At 44.4% G+C, this 23,251-nt stretch overlaps 1 protein-coding gene across 1 annotated transcript in view; it reads right to left on the bottom strand.

Annotated features, from left to right (window-relative positions):
- LOC149467375 (uncharacterized) overlaps positions 1-17,476 on the bottom strand; it is a 32,643-nt gene extending 15,167 nt beyond the window's left edge. Inside the window, exons 1-6 of the mRNA XM_089671880.1 lie at positions 17,380-17,476; positions 13,900-14,019; positions 11,137-11,334; positions 9,828-9,919; positions 9,626-9,736; positions 9,164-9,196 (exon numbers count right to left, since the gene is read on the bottom strand). Of these exons, the coding sequence (XP_089528006.1) occupies positions 9,164-9,196; positions 9,626-9,736; positions 9,828-9,919; positions 11,137-11,334; positions 13,900-14,019; positions 17,380-17,440 (615 nt within the window). The 5' untranslated portion in view covers positions 17,441-17,476. The remainder of the gene's footprint in view (positions 1-9,163; positions 9,197-9,625; positions 9,737-9,827; positions 9,920-11,136; positions 11,335-13,899; positions 14,020-17,379) is intronic.
- Between the last annotated feature and the right edge of the window lie 5,775 nt (positions 17,477-23,251).

Raw genomic sequence — 23,251 nt, 5'->3', positions numbered from 1 at the left:
CTGCACCCTATGTCAAAAAATTTAACACACCAGCAGTGTGAAGAGACCTGAAAGTGGCACATGGCAGCAGAGTGTGGCGATGGAGACAGCAGCAATGGGAGGCCATACAGGGACCCATGACAGACTCTGGACTTGGCAGCAGCATGATTAGGCGGTATATAGGGGCCCATGGCAGATTAGGGGCCTGGCAGCAGCTATGTGAGGCCCGTAATCTGCCTGCACCCTATGTCAAAAAATTTAACACACCAGCAGTGTGAAGAGACCTGAAAGTGGCACATGGCAGCAGAGTGTGGCGATGGAGACAGCAGCAATGGGAGGCCGTACAGGGACCCATGACAGACTCTAGACTTGGCAGCAGCATGAGGAGGCGGTATATAGGGGCCCATGGCAGATTAGGGGCCTGGCAGCAGCTATGTGAGGCCCGTAATCTGCCTGCACCCTATGTCAAAAAATTAAACACACCAGCAGTGTGAAGAGACCTGAAAGTGGCACATGGCAGCAGAGTGTGGCGATGGAGACAGCAGCAATGGGAGGCCGTACAGGGACCCATGAGAGACTCTGGACTTGGCAGCAGCATGAGGAGGCGGTATATAGGGGCCCATGGCAGATTAGGGGCCTGGCAGCAGCTATGTGAGGCCCGTAATCTGCCTGCACCCTATGTCAAAAAATTTAACACACCAGCAGTGTGAAGAGACCTGAAAGTGGCACATGGCAGCAGAGTGTGGCGATGGAGACAGCAGCAATGGGAGGCCGTACAGGGACCCATGACAGACTCTAGACTTGGCAGCAGCATGAGGAGGCGGTATATAGGGGCCCATGGCAGATTAGGGGCCTGGCAGCAGCTATGTGAGGCCCGTAATCTGCCTGCACCCTATGTCAAAAAATTAAACACACCAGCAGTGTGAAGAGACCTGAAAGTGGCACATGGCAGCAGAGTGTGGCGATGGAGACAGCAGCAATGGGAGGCCATACAGGGACCCATGACAGACTCTGGACTTGGCAGCAGCATGAGGAGGCGGTATATAGGGGCCCATGGCAGATTAGGGGCCTGGCAGCAGCTATAGGAGGCCCGTAATCTGCCAGCACCCTATGTCAAAAAATTAAACACACCAGCAGTGTGAGGAGACCTGAAAGTGGCACATGTTTGAGGCATGATTCATGGCGGATTTAGTCAGTTGTGTCAGGAACTGGTGGTTTGAAATCCAGACTAATCCACGCCTGATTCATTTTCACAAACGTGAGTCTCTCCACACTTTGGGTGGACAGTCGTGTCCTCCGCGGAGTTACAATACCTCCTGCCGCACTAAACACGCGCTCCGATGCCACGCTACTGGCCGGGCATGACAGCCTTTCAAGGGCAAATTCAGCTAGTTGGGGCCAAAGGTCAAGTTTCGTTGCCCAGTAGTCAAGGGGATTGTCTACCTCGGTTGGCAGGGTGCTGTCCAAGTAGGCCCAAGCCTGTTGTTTGAGCTCCTGCTCCAGGTCCACCTGATGCTGCTGCTGCTGCTGCGGCTGGTTAGTAGTTTCCTCACTGCGCTGGTGAAGAAAGCTACTCATCATCGACTGCAGACTGAGGCAGCCACTGCTGGTGGAGCTGCCACTGCTCCTACCACCCCACCCCTCCCCTGCTGCCATGCCAGCGGAACGCGAGCGCACAGGGCCCACAGTGTCTGAGGATGGACGTTGGCGCACAAAGGCAGAGACCAACTGACTACATAGGTGGTTTTTATAGTACGTAATTTTGGCCTCCCTCTCAGCAGGTGTGAAAAAGGCCACCATTTTGGACCGGTAGCGAGGGTCCAACAAGGTGGACAGCCAAAAGTCATCCCTCTGTCTGATGGTTATTATTCGGCTGTCGCTACGCAAGCAACCGAGCATGCTATGGGCCATTTGTGCCAAGGAATGCGAGGGACTCCCTGCCTCCATCTCCACAGCATACTGCCACGGTGCGTCTGGGTCCTCTGTCTCCTCCTCCTCCTCCTCTACCAGATGCTCCTGCTCCTCCACTCCTGTCCGCTGAGTGGAAAAACCACCCATTTCACTCAATAATTCCTGAGCACAAATGTCCTCCTCTACCTCCTCCTCTTCTTCCTGTCCTGCCCCCACAGGGGTCATGTGGCGTTGAGATCTGTGCGCCACGTCTACCGCACCCTGACCAGCCATTGTTAACAGCATTTGTTCCAGGACGTGCAACAGAGGAATGACGTCGTTCATCCCATAGTCCTGCCGACTCACGAATAGCGTGGCCTCCTCAAAGGGCCTGAGCAAGCGGCAGGTGTCACGCATGAGCTGCCAATGGCTGACATCTAAGTTACACAGGGGAGTACCTTTATCCGCTTGTAACATCAGGAAATCGGTGATGGCCTTTCGCTGCTCGTAAAGGCGGTCTAACATGTGTAGGGTTGAATTCCACCTTGTTGCAACGTCGCAGATCAGGCGATGCTGTGGAATTCCGTTCTGCCGCTGCAGCTCAATGAGGGTGTTCTTTGCGGTGTAGGAATGGCTGAAATGCATGCACAGTTTACGTGACATTTTAAGGATGTCTTGCAGTGGGATGGTGGATTTTAGGAACCGCTTGACAACCAGATTGAACACGTGAGCCATGCATGGCGCATGGCACAACCTTCCTTGACGCAGAGCAGACACCATGTTCTTTCCGTTGTCAGTCAACATGGTTCCGATTTTTAGTTTGCGCGGAGACAGCCATCTGTCGATTTCTCTGTTCATTACACTCAGCAGTTCCTCCCCTGTGTGACTACGTTCGCCAAGGCATACCAGGTGCAGCACAGCGTGACACCGTTGCGCCCTGCACATGTGATATGCCGGTCGGGTAATGGGACTTGGCACGGGGGTGGCGGCTGAGGACACGGCGGAAAAAGAGGTGGTAGAGGCGGACATGCTTGCTGGACCAAGGACGTGCAAACGTGGAGGCAAAAGCGTCGTGACCTGTCCAAGTTGCTGGTGCGGCTGTGCCGGCACCACGTTCACCCAGTGGGCCGTAAATGACATGTACTGTCCCTGACCGTAGTTACAGCTCCACACGTCGGCGCTGCCGTGCACTTTGGCAGAGACCGACATGCTCAAAGACTGGCCCACCATCTCTTCTACATGTGAATGCAGGGCTGGCACTGCCTTTTGGGCAAAGAAATGACGGCTTGGCACTCTCCACCGCGGCGCGGCACAAGCCATCATTTCTCGGAAAGGTGCTGAGTCCACCAGTTGGAAAGGGAGGGACTGCAGCACCAGCAACTTGGACAGGAGGACGTTCAGCTTTTGCACCGTCGGGTGCGTGCTCGCAAACTGTTGTCTCTTGGATACGGATTCCAAGAAAGACTGTTGACGGAATCCGAGAAGAGGAGTAGCAGGAGAAGGAGCATCTGAACGAGCGGAAGATGCCAATGAGCGACAACTCCCCTCAGCAGAGGTGTTGGAGCCTTGACTGGCTGATAGAGGGCGATTGACGACGTCGGGTGACGGAGCAAGTAACGGAGCGGGTGATGGAGCGGGGGCTGGGGCAGGCAGAACCGCCGTATGTTTATCACGGTTTTCCCAGGCCACCGAATGGTGACGCTGCATATGCTGACGCAACGCTGTAGTCCCAACATGGGCCCCCTGGCCACGCTTGCATTTCTGGCCACATAGTCGACATACGGCTACGTTTACTTCCTCGGGCGGCTTGAGGAAAAATTGCCACACCACCGAGTAGGAAACTTTGCCCCCGCTACTCTTCACTGGCTGACTGCTACTTCCTCCGTGCGCAACGGCACCACTACTGGCCGTGGTGGTAGGCTGCAGTGGAGCTGGTGCTCTACTCCGTGGACGTTTGGCTCCACTGACACTGATGCGACCCTGCTGCTGTCTCCTGGGCAACCCACCGACTGTTTTGCTCGCTGCCAAGCTGCCACCCTCTTCTCCTGATGATGCGGAAGAAATTGCCTGATGACGACGAGGCTGCCAAGTGCGATCAACCTCCTCATCATCAAGTAGGGTCTCCGCCTCACTACTAGCCCCCTCGGCTGCGTCTGGGTCAGGAGACAGACCTGTCTCTAGACCGGCTACCGAGCCACTCTCCTCGCCAGTACTTGTTCGCTTGACTGCTGAAAAGGCCGATGTCTCCCCCCGTTCCTGACCGCCCTCTGTTAGCTCTTCCTCACTGTACAGTGGGGCTGAGCCCACAGCATGCGATACTTCGCTTGGTGAGGGAACAGCAAAGGACAGGGGCAGGTAGAGGACACGTGATTTCAGTGGGCTTGGTCCCGGGCCATGCCAACTAACGGTTGTGTCTGACGTACCCACCGACCGTTGGCTGTAGGTGTCAGAGGTGACCTGGGAAGAGGAAGACGACCGAGCCAACCAATCAATGACGGCAGGGTTGTCGGTGGAGACACGACCGCTGGATGACACCGGGAGCACTGGCCTCTGGCTGCGAATACTGCTGCCTCGACCCCTTCCTCTGCTGCCACGTCTGCTCGCTCCTAAAACATTGCCTCCTCTGCCACTCCTCTGCATGTTGTCTGACATACTATTTAATTCAACGATTAGGTGTCCCTGAGTAACAATTCTCTGGCACTCAGTAACAATTCTGTCTGTCCCTGAGTATGAATTCTGTGGCCCTGAGTAACAATTATGTGTCTGTGCGAGTAACAATTCTGTGTCTGTGCGAGTAACAATTCTGTGTCTGTGCAAGTAACAATTTTGTGTCTGTGCGAGTAACAATTCTCTGGCACTCAGTAACAATTCTGTCTGTCCCTGAGTAACAATTCTCTGGCACTCAGTAACAATTCTGTCTGTCCCTGAGTAACAATTCTCTGGCACTCAGTAACAATTCTGTCTATCCCTGAGTATGAATTCTGTGGCCCTGAGTAACAATTCTGTGTCTGTGCGAGTAACAATTCTGTGTCTGTGCAAGTAACAATTTTGTGTCTGTGCGAGTAACAATTCTCTGGCACTCAGTAACAATTCTGTCTGTCCCTGAGTAACAATTCTCTGGCACTCAGTAACAATTCTGTCTGTCCCTGAGTAACAATTCTCTGGCACTCAGTAACAATTCTGTCTGTCCCTCAGTATGAATTCTGTGGCCCTGAGTAACAATTCTGTGTCTGTGCGAGTAACAATTCTGTGTCTGTGCAAGTAACAATTTTGTGTCTGTGCGAGTAACAATTCTCTGGCACTCAGTAACAATTCTGTCTGTCCCTGAGTAACAATTCTCTGGCACTCAGTAACAATTCTGTCTGTCCCTGAGTAACAATTCTCTGGCACTCAGTAACAATTCTGTCTATCCCTGAGTATGAATTCTGTGGCCCTGAGTAACAATTCTGTGTCTGTGCGAGTAACAATTCTGTGTCTGTGCAAGTAACAATTTTGTGTCTGTGCGAGTAACAATTCTCTGGCACTCAGTAACAATTCTGTCTGTCCCTGAGTAACAATTCTCTGGCACTCAGTAACAATTCTGTCTGTCCCTGAGTAACAATTCTCTGGCACTCAGTAACAATTCTGTCTATCCCTGAGTATGAATTCTGTGGCCCTGAGTAACAATTCTGTGTCTGTGCGAGTAACAATTCTGTGTCTGTGCAAGTAACAATTTTGTGTCTGTGCGAGTAACAATTCTCTGGCACTCAGTAACAATTCTGTCTGTCCCTGAGTAACAATTCTCTGGCACTCAGTAACAATTCTGTCTGTCCCTGAGTAACAATTCTCTGGCACTCAGTAACAATTCTGTCTGTCCCTGAGTAACAATTCTCTGGCACTCAGTAACAATTCTGTCTGTCCCTGAGTAACAATTCTCTGGCACTCAGTAACAATTCTGTCTGTCCCTGAGTATGAATTCTGTGGCCCTGAGTAACAATTCTGTGTCTGTGCGAGTAACAATTCTGTGTCTGTGCAAGTAACAATTTTGTGTCTGTGCGAGTAACAAATCTCTGGCACTCAGTAACAATTCTGTCTGTCCCTGAGTAACAATTCTCTGGCACTCAGTAACAATTCTGTCTGTCCCTGAGTAACAATTCTCTGGCACTCAGTAACAATTCTGTCTGTCCCTGAGTATGAATTCTGTGGCCCTGAGTAACAATTCTGTGTCTGTGCGAGTAACAATTCTGTGTCTGTGCAAGTAACAATTTTGTGTCTGTGCGAGTAACAATTCTCTGGCACTCAGTAACAATTCTGTCTGTCCCTGAGTAACAATTCTCTGGCACTCAGTAACAATTCTGTCTGTCCCTGAGTAACAATTCTCTGGCACTCAGTAACAATTCTGTCTATCCCTGAGTATGAATTCTGTGGCCCTGAGTAACAATTCTGTGTCTGTGCGAGTAACAATTCTGTGTCTGTGCAAGTAACAATTTTGTGTCTGTGCGAGTAACAATTCTCTGGCACTCAGTAACAATTCTGTCTGTCCCTGAGTAACAATTCTCTGGCACTCAGTAACAATTCTGTCTGTCCCTGAGTAACAATTCTCTGGCACTCAGTAACAATTCTGTCTGTCCCTGAGTATGAATTCTGTGGCCCTGAGTAACAATTCTGTGTCTGTGCGAGTAACAATTCTGTGTCTGTGCAAGTAACAATTTTGTGTCTGTGCGAGTAACAATTCTCTGGCACTCAGTAACAATTCTGTCTGTCCCTGAGTAACAATTCTCTGGCACTCAGTAACAATTCTGTCTGTCCCTGAGTAACAATTCTCTGGCACTCAGTAACAATTCTGTCTGTCCCTGAGTATGAATTCTGTGGCCCTGAGTAACAATTCTGTGTCTGTGCGAGTAACAATTCTGTGTCTGTGCAAGTAACAATTTTGTGTCTGTGCGAGTAACAATTCTCTGGCACTCAGTAACAATTCTGTCTGTCCCTGAGTAACAATTCTCTGGCACTCAGTAACAATTCTGTCTGTCCCTGAGTAACAATTCTCTGGCACTCAGTAACAATTCTGTCTGTCCCTGAGTAACAATTCTCTGGCACTCAGTAACAATTCTGTCTGTCCCTGAGTAACAATTCTCTGGCACTCAGTAACAATTCTGTCTGTCCCTGAGTAACAATTCTCTGGCACTCAGTAACAATTCTGTCTGTCCCTGAGTAACAATTCTCTGGCACTCAGTAACAATTCTGTCTGTCCCTGAGTAACAATTCTCTGGCACTCAGTAACAATTCTGTCTGTCCCTGAGTAACAATTCTGTCTGTCCCTGAGAATGAATTCTGTGGCCCTAAGAATTCTCTGGCACTCAGTAACAATTCTGTCTGTCCCTGAGTAACAATTCTCTGGCACTCAGTAACAATTCTGTCTGTCCCTGAGTAAAAATTCTGTGGCCCTAATAACGTTTCTGTGGCCCTAAGTAACAATTCTCTGGCACTGAGTAACAATTCTGTCTGTCCCTGAGTATGAATTCTGTGGCCCTAACTAGCGTTTCTTTGTCCCTAAATAACGATTCTGTGGCCCTCATTAACAAGTCTGTGTCCCTGAGTAATGGTTCTCTGTCCCTAAGTAACTTCTCTCTGTCCCCAATTCTCGTTTCTGTGGCCCTAACTCTGTCCCTGTCCCTAGTACAGAGCGGTCTGCCTCTGTTCAATGACTGCAGGCAAATGAAGATTTCCAAAATGGCCGCTATATATACCTCGACCATTACACAGTGCTGGCTGGCTGGCTGCTGATTGGCTGATGCGATCACATGTCGTTGAGGAATGCATTATGGGGCAGCGCGCCTTGTCTGCGCGCCTTCCCCGACATCCCCGCTCCGTCGCCGCACATGTCAGCCGCCATTTTCGGAAAAATTTCGATTCGCGCGTCCGAATTAGGCTGTTTTTCGGATTCGGCACGAATCGAAATTTTTCCGATATTCGACTCGAATTCCACTTCGGATACTTCGATTCGCTCATCTCTAATCTTTATATATTATGATTTGTTTTATTTAAATAAATCTCTAGTAAATGGATGCCTTGACTTCAAGATATACTGTAATATTAATATTTAATCATTTATATCAGTTAATAATAATGTAATTAATATTTTAGATTATTAATATTGTATACATGGTCCTATATCCATGGCTGTAATACCTAACACTTCCTTTATTTAGAATTTCCATATTAGAGCTATTAAAACTTAACAATTGGGTTGATTTACTAAAAGCAAACTGGCTGTTCACTTTGCAGGGGAAGTTGCCCATTGCAAGGTAATTTTCTTCTGAGCTTATAGAATGTGTTGCAATGTCATTTCACAAAGAATACCTAATCATGAGCAAGGAAGAATAAAAAAAAAAAAAAGGACTGATATGCCCCAGGTATTGTTATGTTTGACACATTACATTGCCCTCTGACTAGCTCATTGTTGGTTATATTTCTGTACTTTAGATTTTGATTTTAGTTATGCTGGTTATCCTTTGGATCTGGGATGTATGTGACCATTGATTCTTATTGTATATTATCCTATATTGTACGGCTTTGTGGTTGGAGTCAATAACAGTTTACATTTTTTCCAAAAAATAATTTTTGCTTGCACATGATGATGAAAGTCAACAGTAGCTTCTCCTCATTCACTAAGCTCTAGCGTAAATTCTATTGCAAAGTGTCACTTTCCTTACAAAGTGAACAGCCTATTTGCCTTTAGTAAATCAACCCCAATGAGGTAAGTGTGGCCATAGATGGATAATTTTTTTTTCAGCCAACAGAATGAAATGAATGAAAAAAAGAAAATGGGTTCCCCCATCCACACAGTCAAGGTGGATAGGAAAATTTGCCCACTAAGACATTGTATTCTGACTGTGGGACTCTGATGCTGTTTGAGAACAGTCTTCCAACAAGCCCATTTGATAGAAGTCAATTGGAAAATTGATTTTTGCCACACATTAATTGAAATTCCGCCGTTCCCTGCTGAATCAGCCAAATTTCTGTCCATCTATGGGCAGCTTAACCCTTCTCCATTCTAATTAAAAAAAAAAGAAAATTGTATCAACTACTTACATATATACAGTATTTCATTTCCTGGTGCCAATCCATCGCAGCATGCATGGGGTAGTATGCTGCCATGTTGGCACCAGGAAAACGAAAAATTGTATTAAATACCTATCGTAATTATCTTTTCCTGGCACCAATAAATGGCAGCATACTACCACATGTATGCTACCATGTTGGCGGCAGGAAAACATTTTTTCTAAACATTTTGTTTGGCCAATATTTCTCTTACCTCTCCAGTAAGAGCTGCTCCAGGGGATGGTTGCTGCAAGCGAAAGAGAAGTGTAAATCAGTTATAGAGAAAATCTACAACACAAAAGCCATTGATCACCCAAAATACTGTATTATCTGTTTATTATATGTTTTTGATTTGAGCACAAAGCACCTGTGCATAGTTTTAAAGGCCTAATCCACACAAAGGTTATTTTAGTTTTGCATGGTTGTATTCTCAGATGGGATATTTTTCAATGATTGCTGGGAGAAAACCAATTACAGCATAAGCCTCATAGTGACTGTCCTGCATTTAATAAAATCTCATGGTGGTAAGGAGACTAAAGATTCATACTGAAATAACAGGAGCTAAGAAGAACAGTCAAGAAGAATGACTACAGAAATCTGATCACATTTATGCATAGATCTATGTGGGGATTATAAAGAATACTACTACCCTTTTGCAGCTGGATTCCCACCTTACCTGCAGCCCACCATAGATTTGGTTCAAACCCTCATAGGCACCGTTGTAGTTGCAGTTGTTGATGTATTCAAGATTAGTGGTTCCACAAGTTCCTCCATAATAATCAGTTGGCTGTGAATAAAACATGAATGTGATTGTGTAATTGTACAGTATTCAATAATTCCCCAGAAAATGTAATTGGTTATTGATAAGTGACCCTCACCATGCCATGCTCTGCTGGTACATCATAGACGGTCTTAATGTTTGCAGCATTTGTATACTGGAGGTAATACTCCTCTTGCTTCATCACCACACCTGCAATACACAGAAAAGGCATACAGATATGTGTATCTTGTTTATGTCAGGTCACTGAGAGCCTGATCTCACCTTTCAGGTGGTGTGAGCATCTCATTGCAAACACCAGTTATAAGGGTAATCAAATTGGCCAAACTGAAAATGTAATTCTAATTTTTCAAAGAATGACTAGGTTTTTAAAGTTTACATAATACCAGGTAGATATTAAATGCAGCATACTAAGTACAGTGTAAGCTTAACATTTCCAGGTATTTATTACTTCTCACAATGAACACAGTTCTGCCCCAACAATGCCTTAATCTGCTTTTCTCTCCAGAAGGATGGCACAATATTTATTCCAGCATCATCCAAACTCACCATCTACTTCCTCTTAGATGTTGACTCAGAGATGACCCAATCATATAAATTCTGGTCCCTGTGCAACTCTTGTTCACATATACCTAACATGTATCAGCCCCTGTTGCAGTTTTTCACCTTGTGACCTGCTACAAAGTTACAATGTTGCATCCTGATCACTGGAGGAAAGGAGACTGAGGAAATACTTCTTTGTGCCTGCAGCAGACTGATGACATCATCTCAGCCTAGGCAAAGTCACTGACTGGAACCCAAAGATGGCATTTTTTAATGGTAAAAGGTGGAGCTTTTATGAAAATGTATACTGATGCTATATATTCCAATTTTTTTTCTTGTACTAGTGTTACTAAGAGGTCCAATTTAAAAGAGGTGGATTTATTTAAACAAAAGTTTTTGTGCCTAGAGCTTAGATTTAAGGCTGCCACCAGAACAAGAGTAGAGGGGAAATCTTTCAATAGGAACACTTGTCCTAATGACAACTGTCTAAAGCCTGATACACACGGGGAGTATTTTTTCGTTCAACTAAGCTATTGTGTTCTGCCAGAACACACTGATCAGCGCTCACAGCCATTGGCTGCAAGCACTGGTTGGATGCTGATTTTTCATCATGCCTGTTCAATAAAAGACCAGCTTCTGTCGGACAGGCTGCTGTACACATGGGTCGAATGTTCTGTTGAACTGGCTAATACCGGCCAATATTCGGCATGTGTACCAGCCTTAAGAGCTATTCCTTCTCACTTTGGAGAAGTTTGCTCTCTTTGGAACAGGAAGAGAAGGAACAATTCCCCAAGGGGACACATACAGACAGAAGAAAATATATAGGTTGATGTCTAAAGTGTAGTTTCAGCACCATGTAAACTTACCAGGAACCACTACAGAGTCCCGAGATCCAGAAAAGATGTAGACTTTATCATTGGCGAGGTTTGATACAGGATCAACGAGGGCACTGTTCACATAACTCTGGGTCTTTGAGATGAGGCTATTCACATTGATGCTTGTAGGGAATTTCATGCAGGCGTTGGTTGCAGTCATCATGCTCCCTGACGCGCAGTAATATGGTCCTGTGTTTGAATAAATTGAAGATGTATTACTGTTACAAATTACTTTGCTAAAAATTGTACCAAGATTTTAGGCTTTATTGGTTGAATGCGTAGTTTGTAGTTTAAATAAATACATAAATGAAAAGATCGTGCCACTTTCCTATAATGTTATTCCTCAATCCTTTTATTTAAAGTAGTTATAAAGCTTAAACATTTTTACCTTAATGCATTTCTTGCATTAATGTAAAAAAAAACCCTTTTACTTTCCTGAGCCCTCATTCAATCCAGCAATGTGCCCATCTGCAGCTCTTCTCTCCCCTCACGTCCTGGTCTTGCTGGTTTTGCTGAGGCAGCAGGAGTCAGGGCCACTGTTAGAAATCATGAGGCCCCATACAGCCTACCTGATGGGGCCCCAAACCCCCCCCCTGACCCCCCCCCGGGGAGGGAATGAGGTGGGTTAGGGAGGTGAGAAGGGGGGTTGAGAGGAAGAGATGAGAGGGGGGTTAGAGAAAGTGGTGGAAGAGATGAGAGAGAGGAGGGGGAAAGGGGGGTGAGAGAGAGGGGGCTGAAAGAGAGAGGGGGGTGAGAGTGAGAGGGGGGTGAGAGAGAGGGGGATGAGAGAGGGGGATGAGAGAGAGGGGTGAGGTGAGAAAGAGAGGGATGAGAGAGAGAGGGGAAGAGGGAGGGTTGAGAGAGGGGGGTGAGGTTGAGGGATGAGAGAGAGAGGGGGGTGAGTGAGAGAGAAAGGGTGAGAGAGAGAGGGAGATAAGGGGAGGTGAGAGAGATAGTTGGGTCAGTATGGCTGCTACTCAAACTTCTGGCCTGTCTTGTATGCCCAGTCGGTCAGTATCTAGAGCTGCTGCTGCGTTCGGTATATTTTAATCTGCCGCCTCCATAGCTCCTTTCACAGGAGTGTGTGAAGATCATCCTCCATCGACACACACGAACATATCTGGATTTTCCCAGCTAGGAACACAGCAGAATAAATGGGAGATCAGGGCTGCAGAGCCAGGGCAGTGATCCTGGTGGCCAGTGAGCGGCTGGATTGCAAAGGAGGGGCAGGGCTTTTAATGCATGGCTGTCCCAGTGGGGGCACTCCCTATTCTGTGACACCGGACTCTCCGCTTTCTCCATCCTGTCCTTATGTAAGGGGTCTGTATGTCTGGGAAGTATGGGGGAACCGATTATATGTCACTGATCTAGAAACTGGACTGATAGGACATTGGACTGCTGAGAAGAGTACCGTGAATAGAGGTTGCTCTGTAGGAAAGTTTGATGGAGTATGAACAGTGCTCCACAACAGGTAGAGGTGCAGTGACAGAGCCTCTCATGAAGCCCCCTGACCGATTGGTCAGTCTGCCCCTGTATGGAGCATGCACTTTAAGTTGCTGGCTGGCCGGGCCCCCTTGTTAGCACATACAGTTGTTATTTTACAAAAAATAAAAAAAAAATCATTTTTTTTGCATTCCTTCATTTACTTCCTGATTTCCATGCCTAGGCAAATGATATCATACATCCCAGGAGTCTTCAGGAGGGGAGGGAGGGTTCTCAGCTCAACCAATTCCTGAGCTGAGGACAAATGGATTCCAGGAAGTAACTGCTACATGAATCATGATCATCTGCCTTCATTTAACATGATCACTGCCAGAAATGTCAGGAGGTGTTTATCAAAATGATTTCGCAGCAAAATAAAGCATGAACATATGGATGGATGGAGGAGTTTGTTTTGAATATTAAAAATGAATTATATAGCATTTTTGGTTTGCGGCACTCAGATGCAGTGCAGTTCCACTTTAAGCCAGGTACTCAGTCAAGAGTAACAATAACTTCGTAAGAACATTTTTAAAAATAGATAGAGGCTCATTAAAGTATGTACAGTTGATGTACTGTACTTACTTTCGGCTAGTTTTATTTTTTATATCACAAGAATTTACCCAGGTGAAGAACGTGACTGCAAACTTTGTTGTTTAAATGTCATACCCTCTTTACTTTGAAATGTTTCCTGTAAATTAAAAAATATTTGAAATTTTTTGATGATACGTAGAATACTAAAATCTGGCACACCTTGGCACTGGCTGCATAGAATTTCTTAGGGTGGGTTTTCTGATGGTAACAACAGTGGCTCACCTCTGAAAAATATATATAGAAAGAGCCACTTTCTACCGTGGTCTCATTTGGAAGCCCATGTGACAGGGTAACAATGCAGGACGACAGCTGGGAAACAGGGACAGAGTGTCACCCCAAAACAGAAAGTATCTGAACAAACACCATCATGGCAGGATCAACATCATTATTTTATTGAACGCTACCAAGGTAACAGTACTGCTAATTGTTTGGTAATTGTTATAACAGGTAACGCTTATCTGAGAGATTCCAAATTTGATTTCTACAATTATGTAATTATTCGATTATTTCTAAAATGATTTCTACAAAATGTTTTGAGAAGAAGAATTAATAATTTCTACATTTTCCAGAAATGTATTTATTGACTTTTTTCATTTTCATCACAGTGTAAAAATACATTTTTCATTTAAGTAAAAGTTATTTCTACTGTTTATTTTATTTTGAGAGCCAATGAAAGCATACCTCCAGCAAAGAGAGCTGCTCCAATGATCTTCCTAGATTGAGCAACATGGAACTGATTGGCCATATATGATCCTGATGATAGTCCAGACACTGAGGTGGCGGAATCCAAATTGTATGAGCCTGCAAAAAATGATTAGTTTGGATACATCGTAAGATCACTAGCCAGGATTAAAGGGAACTTTTACAGCAAAAACAAAACTAATATCAAATGTGAAAATGATAAAATATAAAAACAAAACATATGGGCAGCACAGTGGCTAAATGGTTAGCACTTCCACCTGGCAGTACTAGGGTCGTTGGTTCAAATACCAACCACAGCACCACCTGCCTGGAGTTTGCATGTTCTCCCTGTGCCTGCATAGGTTTCCTCCAGGTTCTCTGGTTTCCTTCCACACTCCAAAAAATTCTGGTAGGTTAATTGGTTCCTGTCTAAATTGGCCCTAATATGTGTATGTATGAATGTAAGTTAGGGAGCTTAAATTGTACACCCCTTGAGGGTTAGGGACTAATGTGAATGTACAATGTGTGTATGTAAAGAGCTGCGTAAATTGATGTTGCTATAGAAGTACCTGAAATAATAAACACAATATCTCCCTGAATCTGAACATCAGCATCTTAGTGCAATAATTTTATTCAAATGCATGTTTAATACAATAGGATAGATTATGACTGCTGGTTACTTCTAGGAACTCTTGCAGCATGGTCTTTACCTGCCTGATATGGCTCAGTTCTTGTCCACCTTGGACTCTTGGGTAGTCCCACCTACCTTGAGGTGTTTCCACACCTTCATTAAAATAAGTAAAAATGAGGGAAAAAGTAACGTGGAAGTGGCCAAGAAAGGTGTGCAGACATTTGAAGGCAGAGACTCATAAGGGGATTTCCCAAGAGACCATAAGGTAAGGTTGAGTCCTAAGGTTCTACCAAAAACCTAAAATATCAGGGTTTTTTTGTTTACAAACTTTTATTGAGTTGTACAAAAATTAAAAACAGTACAAAAGTACAGAAAGTAACAAAATACAGTATATAAAATAACATAGAAAAATAATAAGGTCAATGAAGCCATCAAACCCCATTAATAAAAGACAAGGGGTATATTAATTCCATATTAGAATGACCTGGAAATAAAATATACACTATATTAAGTATTGGGATACCCCTCCAAATCATTGGATTCAGGTGTTCCAATCACCTCCATGGCCACAGGTGTATAAAATCAAGCCCCTAGGCATGCAGACTGCTTCTACAAACATTTGTGAAAGAATGGGTCACTCTCAGGAGCTCAGTGATTTCAAGCGTAGAACCGTGATAGGTTGTCACCTGTGCAATAAGTCCATCCGTGACATTTCCTTGCTACTAAATATTCCACGGTCAACTGTCAGTAGCATTATAACAAAGTGGAAGCAACTGGGAACAACAGCAACTCAGTCACGAAGTGGTAGATCATGTAAAATGACAGAGCGGGGTCAGCGCATGCTGAAGCACACAGTCTGCAGAAGTCACCAACTGTCTGCAGAGTCAATAGCTAAAGACCTCCAAACTTTGTGTGGCTTTCAGATTAGCACAACAGCAGTGTGTAGAGAGCTTCATGGAATGGGTTTCCATGGCCAAGCAACTGCATCCAAGCCTTACATCACCAAGTGCATTGAAAAGCGTCGGATGCCATGGTATAAAGCACGCCGCCACTGGACTCTAGAGCAGTGGAGACATGTTCTCTGGAGTGACAAATCACGCTTCTCTGTCTAGCAATCCAATGGACATGTCTGGGTTTGGTAGCTACCAGGAGAACAGTACTTGCTTGACTGCATTGTGCCAAGTGTAAAGTTTGGTGGAGGGGGGATTAGCATACCAAGACATTTTGTAAAATTGCATGCTCCCAACTTTGTGGGAACAGTTTGGGGATGGCCCCTTCCTTTTCCCATCATGGCTGTGCACCAGTGCACAAAGCAAGGTCCATGAATGAGCGAATTTAGGGTGGAGGAACTTGACTGGCCTGCACAGAGTCCTAACCTCAACCCAATAGAACACCTTTGGGATGAATTAGAATGGAGACTGCGAGCCAGGCCTTCTCGTCCGACATCAGTGCCTGACCTCACAAATGCACTTCTGAAAGAATGGTCAAACATTCCCATAGACACACTCCTAAACCTTGTGGATAGCCTTAGAACAAAAGTTATACCGCTCAGGCAAACAATCCAGATCAATCCACAACAAGTGCAGGCTCTGGCTCGCCACCACACACGATGCAATAGGAAGAAGAGTCAGCTGCACACTGGAGGATAGATGAATATAGTGTGTATTTATTGATCCATAGGACACACAAACACTAGGACATGAATACAGGACTTGTTAACGCATTTCACAGGATCTCGTGCTTAATCATAACCAAGGTGATTAAGCACGAGATCGTGTGAAACGCGTTAACAAGTCCTGTATTCATGACCTGGTGTTTTGTGTGTCCTATGGATCAATAAATACACACTATATTCATCTATCCTCCGATGTGCGGCTGACCCTTCTTCCTATTGCATTGTGGATAGCCTTCCCAGAAGAGTTGAAGCTGTTTAGCTGCAAAGGGTGGGCCAACTCAATATTGAACCCTACGGACTAAGACTGGGATGCCATTAAAGTTCATGCGTGTGTAAAGGCAGGTGTCCCAATACTTTTGGCAATATAGTGTATATGCCAACATATAAAGTGACAATGTAAAATAGGGTGGTGCATGATTAGATACATAAAGATAAGTAATAAATTAAATTAAAAATAAAACTGCTTAAGGAAAGAGATGTCTATGGTCAAACCAGGAATTCCATTTATTATCAAAGTATGCCATTGAGTTATGTAATGTATGAAAGATCCTCTCCCTAAGCCTAATAGACTCTGTTCTAATTTTAACCTGTGGGATTGGGAACATCTGTAGAGATTTCCAATGAAGCGCTATAACCCATTGAATAACTACACAGATAATGTGGATAAGTCTCTCCAGAAAGTGGGGTATATGTGGGACAGGGGTGAAAAGTAAACAATTAGCCTTTGTTAGTTTGATAAACCTGTCCAAAATATCAGTTTTTTGATTGACTGATTCCTTAAAAAACAGGCAAAGGGTTGAGAAAGTAATATTTTGCTGTTACCCTCTTCAGCATCATATAATCTGATATACTTACGTATTAAACTCAATAAAACCTACAGGTAACTAACAGTGTTTTAATGCTATAATAATTGATATCTGAAGGACTAAACACATTCACCATGTTGTTCTCTGCCCAGGGGCGGACTGACAACTCATGGGGCCCCCGGGCAATAGGGGATCATGGGGCCCCTGTGTCCTTGCCCAAATTCAAAAAAGCCTATGAAAAAGGTACTAGGGGCATCTCATGGGGCCCCCTACTGACCCCGGGCCCTCGGGCAGTGCCCGAGTTTCCAAATGGTCAGTCCGCCCCTGTCTCTGCCACATTATAATAAATATATCTTATAATATCTTACCAAGACGTGTCTGTCCATGGACAAAGCCAACAAAGGCGAGGAACAAGATGTAGCCACTCATTTTCGCTGAGGCAGCCTTTCAGTGGTATGAGGAGAATGTCCTGCCTCACTTATTAAACCCTAGGTTTTTATACAACAGTAAAAACAAGTTTTAATCTTGAACAAACAAGATGTTTTGTAGCAATGTGAACAACATCTGCTAAACAGCCATGACATTAGATAAGTACTGAGTATGGAGGCAAGATTTAGCAAAGTAAAGAAACAACAAAGATTCCGCTCAAGCATGGGTTTTTTATGGCAGGTGCTTCAAATATTCCAGTTGAAAATGAAGAAACCTTGGAATTATTTTCTAATGAAGGTGGCAAGCCAACTAGAAGCTCTGGATAGACTGTTCACTAGTTATATCTGCTTCAATATAATGTAAAATACATATGTTCTTTTTGAAAGTCGGGGTTTAGTTGGTATCCTTTGTAGTCTCTTTCAACCTATTGTGTCTCCAAGTGTATTTTACTCCATTGTATTTCACTTCAAAACTTTTGGTACGTGCAAGAAAAAAAAAAGTTATAAAATAGAAATGATTATATTTATGCCATTGAATAAGTTTTCTTCTATCATTTGCAAAGTCCATTTTACCTGTTCTCTGCCCACACACTATACATCAATTCATAATAGTAACTGCATAGCCTTGAGTCTAAAGATTGAAAAATGCAAAGATAAACCTGAGATCTAACTTTATCAGTGGCTAAAATTTTCTTTATGTCACTTCCTTCCTGCTTTGGGTCACAGATATACTTTCTTTGATTATAAATTAACTAGTACCGCCCACCCTCAGTTAGATAATCATCTGAGAATTAGAATCCTTGAAAGAAATATTTCAAAGCAATACAAAAGAGATAACTGTACTTCACAAAAACACCAACTTGTTACCATGAGAGGCCACTGGAAAAAGAAAACAAAATGTAGATCCATTCTGCAATTTTTCACATTAAACTGTTCAGTACCGCCAAACGTATAAATATACAGCCTTGTATTGAAGCATTTATACGGGGATCGTGACTGCAGCTACAGTCATGATCCCAATTCTGCACACTGTAAAAGCAATCCAGGAACTGATGTTGTTCCTTCCACTGTGTGACATCAGAAACCAGAAGCAGTGAGGATTTCATCACTTCCTATTTCAGTTTGGAGCTAGGAGCAGTTATACAGAGTAGAAGATATATTTCTGCATGAAGTTTGCAACAATCTGTGTTAACTTTCAGAGCACCTGAGAGTCCTTAGCCCTTAAAGGGCTTTTGCTACTGATCCGTAAAGACTGATTTAGTTCAAGGAGAAGAACAGTCCTGGGTCTTTTTCTGTAAAAAGGAAGGAAGTTGTCCCCGTGCATTGATTCAGTCAAGCTGGGCATCCCATAATCACTATTACCCCATCCAAGTTATTTTGCTTAATAAAATAACAAAAACCAAGTTCATGGAATGTTCACTGACTGTAGATGCAAGTGTGGAAAATGCGTGTTGCCTGGTCGTGCAAAGCTTAGGGGCACCCAGAAACACAGCGACCCTCAAGGAAGCGCTACATGTACAACAGTGAAAGACTGAAGGGAAGGCTGGAGTTCATCTTTTTTAGTCCAAAGCTGACCATACACTAATAGATTTTCAAGTAAACATTTGTGTGAACATTCATACAAAAATTCTCATTATATCCAATGATTTGATGAAAGTACTGCAAAATATCCTTTGCTTTTAACATTTAATTTTGGAATGATAGACTTATCAAATGAAAACCACATACACTGTTAAGCTGACCATACATGGATCAAAATTTGTACTGTTCAGCAGGGATTGGCTGAATTTCGATCTGTGTATGTCCCTCGTGGTTAAACAGAAGTCAGTCTACCAATTGGCTTCTGATCAACCTTTCTGATGAAAAATTTCTGCTCAATCAATGCTGCAACCTGCAGCACTGATGTGTGTGTTTTGATGGCAGGAAAGTCTTCCCGCTGTCAGAATACAAAAGTGCAGCAAGGAGGATTCTCCTATCCACCTCGAGCGTGTGGACAGGGGAATTGGGTCAGTTTTTTTAATTCAACCCGCTGGTTAAACAAAAAACGGAGTCATCTATAGCCAGCTTTAGAAATTTGTTCATAAAAATTCCATCCTGCTCCTTCGAATCTACTCATTACCACAGTGCAAACGACCATCAAACTTCTAACAAAACAAAATTCTTCTTTTGTCATCTGTGTACCATTCTTCATCTGTGTACCATACCTGTCCTGTAGAAGAAAAAAAAACAGACTGTTGTCACAAGAACAAGTGTCCCCTATTGAAAAATTATCCCTCACTTCCTGTACTGTGACAACTGAAAATTTTAGGTTTTCCCTCACTTTGATTCCTAGTGACAATGGTACCTAATGGTAAACAGAAAGGGTGAATATCCCTACTGCTGTCTTTCCATGTTTCCATTGATTACCCCCAGAATGTCCAATAACACCCCCCCCCCATTATCCCCCTTAGTCACAAATACTGTACTGGCATCCAATGACCCGGCCAGTACAGTATTTGTGACTAAGGGGGATAATGGGGGGGGGTCATTGGATCCAAAACTGACCTTATTTGTTTGACTCAATTAACTACATTCAAGTTTTAACTCCTGTTGCAGTAAAGACCGTTGTGAAGAATGCTATAAATTATAGAGGCATAAGACATGAAAACATGTTTGTTGCTATACAAATAGCAAAAACACAATATCAAACCATGGCCAAATACTGGTCGGTGAGTCATCAACCTTAGACCTCTCAGGGACTTCATCAATAAGCTCTTCCTTCTAAGACCCCAGTGGCCTTCCATCCAGGCCTTGTCAAGAGAGGGGGTCACACTGCCACTGCTTGTGACACCGTAATGGGCCCAACAAAGTGTTCAGTGATAATGGGGGATCTCACTAATGAAATGTTCAAGAGCTAGAGGTTGGTTCCATCCATGCAATAATCATCCAATTTTGTTTTAGTGGAATTAATATTTAAAATGTTATGAGATGTTATGGGGGTTTTTGCTATGTGGCAGTTCTTCCCAGTGAGTTCAGTCAACTCCAGAAATGCTGTTTAAGGGCTTGCTGGCCCACTTTTATTTACATAATGGAAAAGGTTCACACAGGAAAACAATTTCCCACACTGAGGTTTCCAACATCCACATGAAACTAAATTATGTTCAGCCTGTAGGGCAAGTGGGTGACACTCCCTACATGTTGCCCCCCTTGTTGGGCGCCAAGCTTGGGTCACATGAGAGGCCTATCCCAGGGTGGGTTCTTCTGGATTACACTAGGCACCTGAAAAGGGTAACTGCGTTACACATGGGGTACCTTTCCTTGAACAGACAACTGAACTCTAGTTATTTCTCTTGATGTTAGTATACACCACTACTTCACTTGTTGCATTTAGGAGGAACACGCAGAGCCAATGCTCTCTCCACCTGTCCAGAGCATCTCCGCCACCTCACTCTCAGTAATGGGATGTGGTCCCACCATGTACCCAGTGCGGATTCCATGCATGCACCCACTTAACTGTCTGAACAATGCTCCACAAGCTGGTATAACGTAATGACATCTAAATAAAATGGAAAATTTTTATCAGATACTTACCGTAATTTTCCTTTCCTGGCCTATTCTCACGTCAGCACACAACGGGTTAATGCCCCCTTCGGAACCTACAGGACCTTAGCTTCCTTAGCTGAATAAAAGACAGCCCCTCCCCAACTGAAGTGTTCAATAACCTAGCCTGTGACAGGCCACTAGGGAGGGAGTCCTGTGTTGATATGAGGATAGGCCAGGAAAGGAAAATTATGGTAAGTATCTGATAACAATTTTCTGTTTTCCTGGCCCTCCTCACATTAGCACACAATGGGATATACCATAGCCAGCGGCGGACTGACCATTTGGAAACTCGACAACTGCCCGAGGACCCGGGGTCAGTAGGGGGCCCCATGAAATGCCCCTGGTATCTTTTTCATAGGCTTTTTTGAGTTTGGGCAAGGACACAGGGGCCCTATGATCCCCTATTGCCCGGGGGCCCCATGAGTTGTCAGTCCGCCCCTGACCATAGCCGAATAAATGGGTGGGAGAGAACACATGAAAAGAGACACTGACAATCAAAGAAAAACAATTTCCCACATAGATCTCTCTTGTCCGCACTTCTATCTTTTAAGGTTGAATGGAGGCCACACAAGAACTTCAGCTAGCTGTCTTACCTGTATCTTCCAATGAATCCTGGCATCCAGGCATAAATGCCCCAAAGGCTGCCGCCCCTCTAGTCAAATAAGCTTGCAACTATTTCAGAGCAGAAAGGCCTACTTCCTGTATGGCAATCTAATCATCCTGATAATCCAGCAGAGGATGACTCTTGAGGACCTTATGGCAAAATGAAAAGATTGTCCACTTTTCTCTTTTGACCAAGTACATGGTTAGCAGCTTGACCAAGTGTAAGTGGCTGAAGTTTTCCTGCTGTGTACTCTGTGGCTCTCGTGCCAAAACTTGGAGAGTCTCCTTTTCAGTTTTGCTGGAAACTAGATACCACTTTAGAATTGAGCTTTGGAGATAGACGTAGTATCTCTATTTCTGGTATAAAAAAAAAAATACACACAAGGGCCCTTGTCAGATAGTGTTGTACTCTTCCACCTCCTTCAGTCTGTAGTAGTTGCTGTCAGAAGAACTTGGAACCTCAACTGAAATACTTACTAACTGCAATCAACAGGTGGCCTGGAGCATGACCAAAGAACACATCAGTTGGGAAGGGGCTGTCTTTTATTCAGCCAAGGAAGAGGTGGTTCTGTGGGTTCCAAAGGAGGCTTTAACCTGTGTGCTGACGTGAGGTGGGCAGGAAACTCTGCTTACATAGCCCAAGAATGAAGACGGTGATGAGCCGGTGGTCAGATGGAAACAGTGGAAACAGCAGTAAATATCTCAGTCCAGGTGAGAGCAGCAGAGATGGCAACTAACTGCCTCCAACAGTGGTATAGCATGGAAGCCAGAACTTGGGCTACCTGCTGGAGTGGGTGGAAGAAGGTTGCAAAGCTGAAGCAAGATGTCGGTGTCCAGCCAGTCTCCAGAGGCGGCGCACCGAATATGATGTTGATGACCGGGAGAGAAGCCATTTGACAAAGGGCCACACCTGAAATGCTTTGTCATGACGACAGCCCAAGCAACACATCTGACTTCAGCTTAGCTTGTGTTCCAGCCCCATTTACTTCTGGCCAGCAGCTTCTCTCCCAGTTGATGACATCATATCCGTTGCACACAGGTCCCAGCAATCCCCCTACATGGTGGATGTGACAGCAGGATGGCTGGAACTGCTCTCCTTTCTGTCTTCTCTGTAAGCAGCTGGAGATTACATGCTGTGGCCTTGTCCATGTCTTCTTTCCCATGCAGCAGACTGTGTCTCTGGGCAGAGCCCTCCTCTCTTTTATTAACAGCTCAGGGACAGAGGCAGAGCTCAGCAGAAAGTGTAGGAAACCAGGTTAACTGTATACCTCCTTGACCATCTGTAATGCCTATGAAATGTGATGGCCTTGGACCCTTTGTTTCTTGGGTAATGTTTACAATAAAGCATCGCTGCCCAGATGCCAGGAGCATAAGAAGTGACTGATGTAATTTCTCTAGGCTAAAGGAACAGAGTCACCATCAGAGTCACAAGATATTCTGCTTAGAGCAAGATAAAAAACTTGTTTGCGGGATTGAACGTATTTATGACATTTAGTAATGTCACATTAGAAGATAAAACCTGTTTAGAGATGTCTACTTTCTTGAGAAGTTAGAAATCCTTAAATTTAGGCTAGATGAGAAGAAGTTCAGGGTAGATAAGAAGCTAATCTGAAGCAAAAGTGTGCAA

Source organism: Staurois parvus, unplaced genomic scaffold (assembly GCF_062004578.1).
Source record: "Staurois parvus isolate SC_StPar_1 unplaced genomic scaffold, SC_StPar_1.0 ptg000114l, whole genome shotgun sequence".
NCBI classification, from domain to species: domain Eukaryota; kingdom Metazoa; phylum Chordata; class Amphibia; order Anura; family Ranidae; genus Staurois; species Staurois parvus.
The sequence above is the reverse complement of the archived record's forward strand: the minus strand, read 5'-3'. Positions and strand labels throughout refer to the sequence as shown.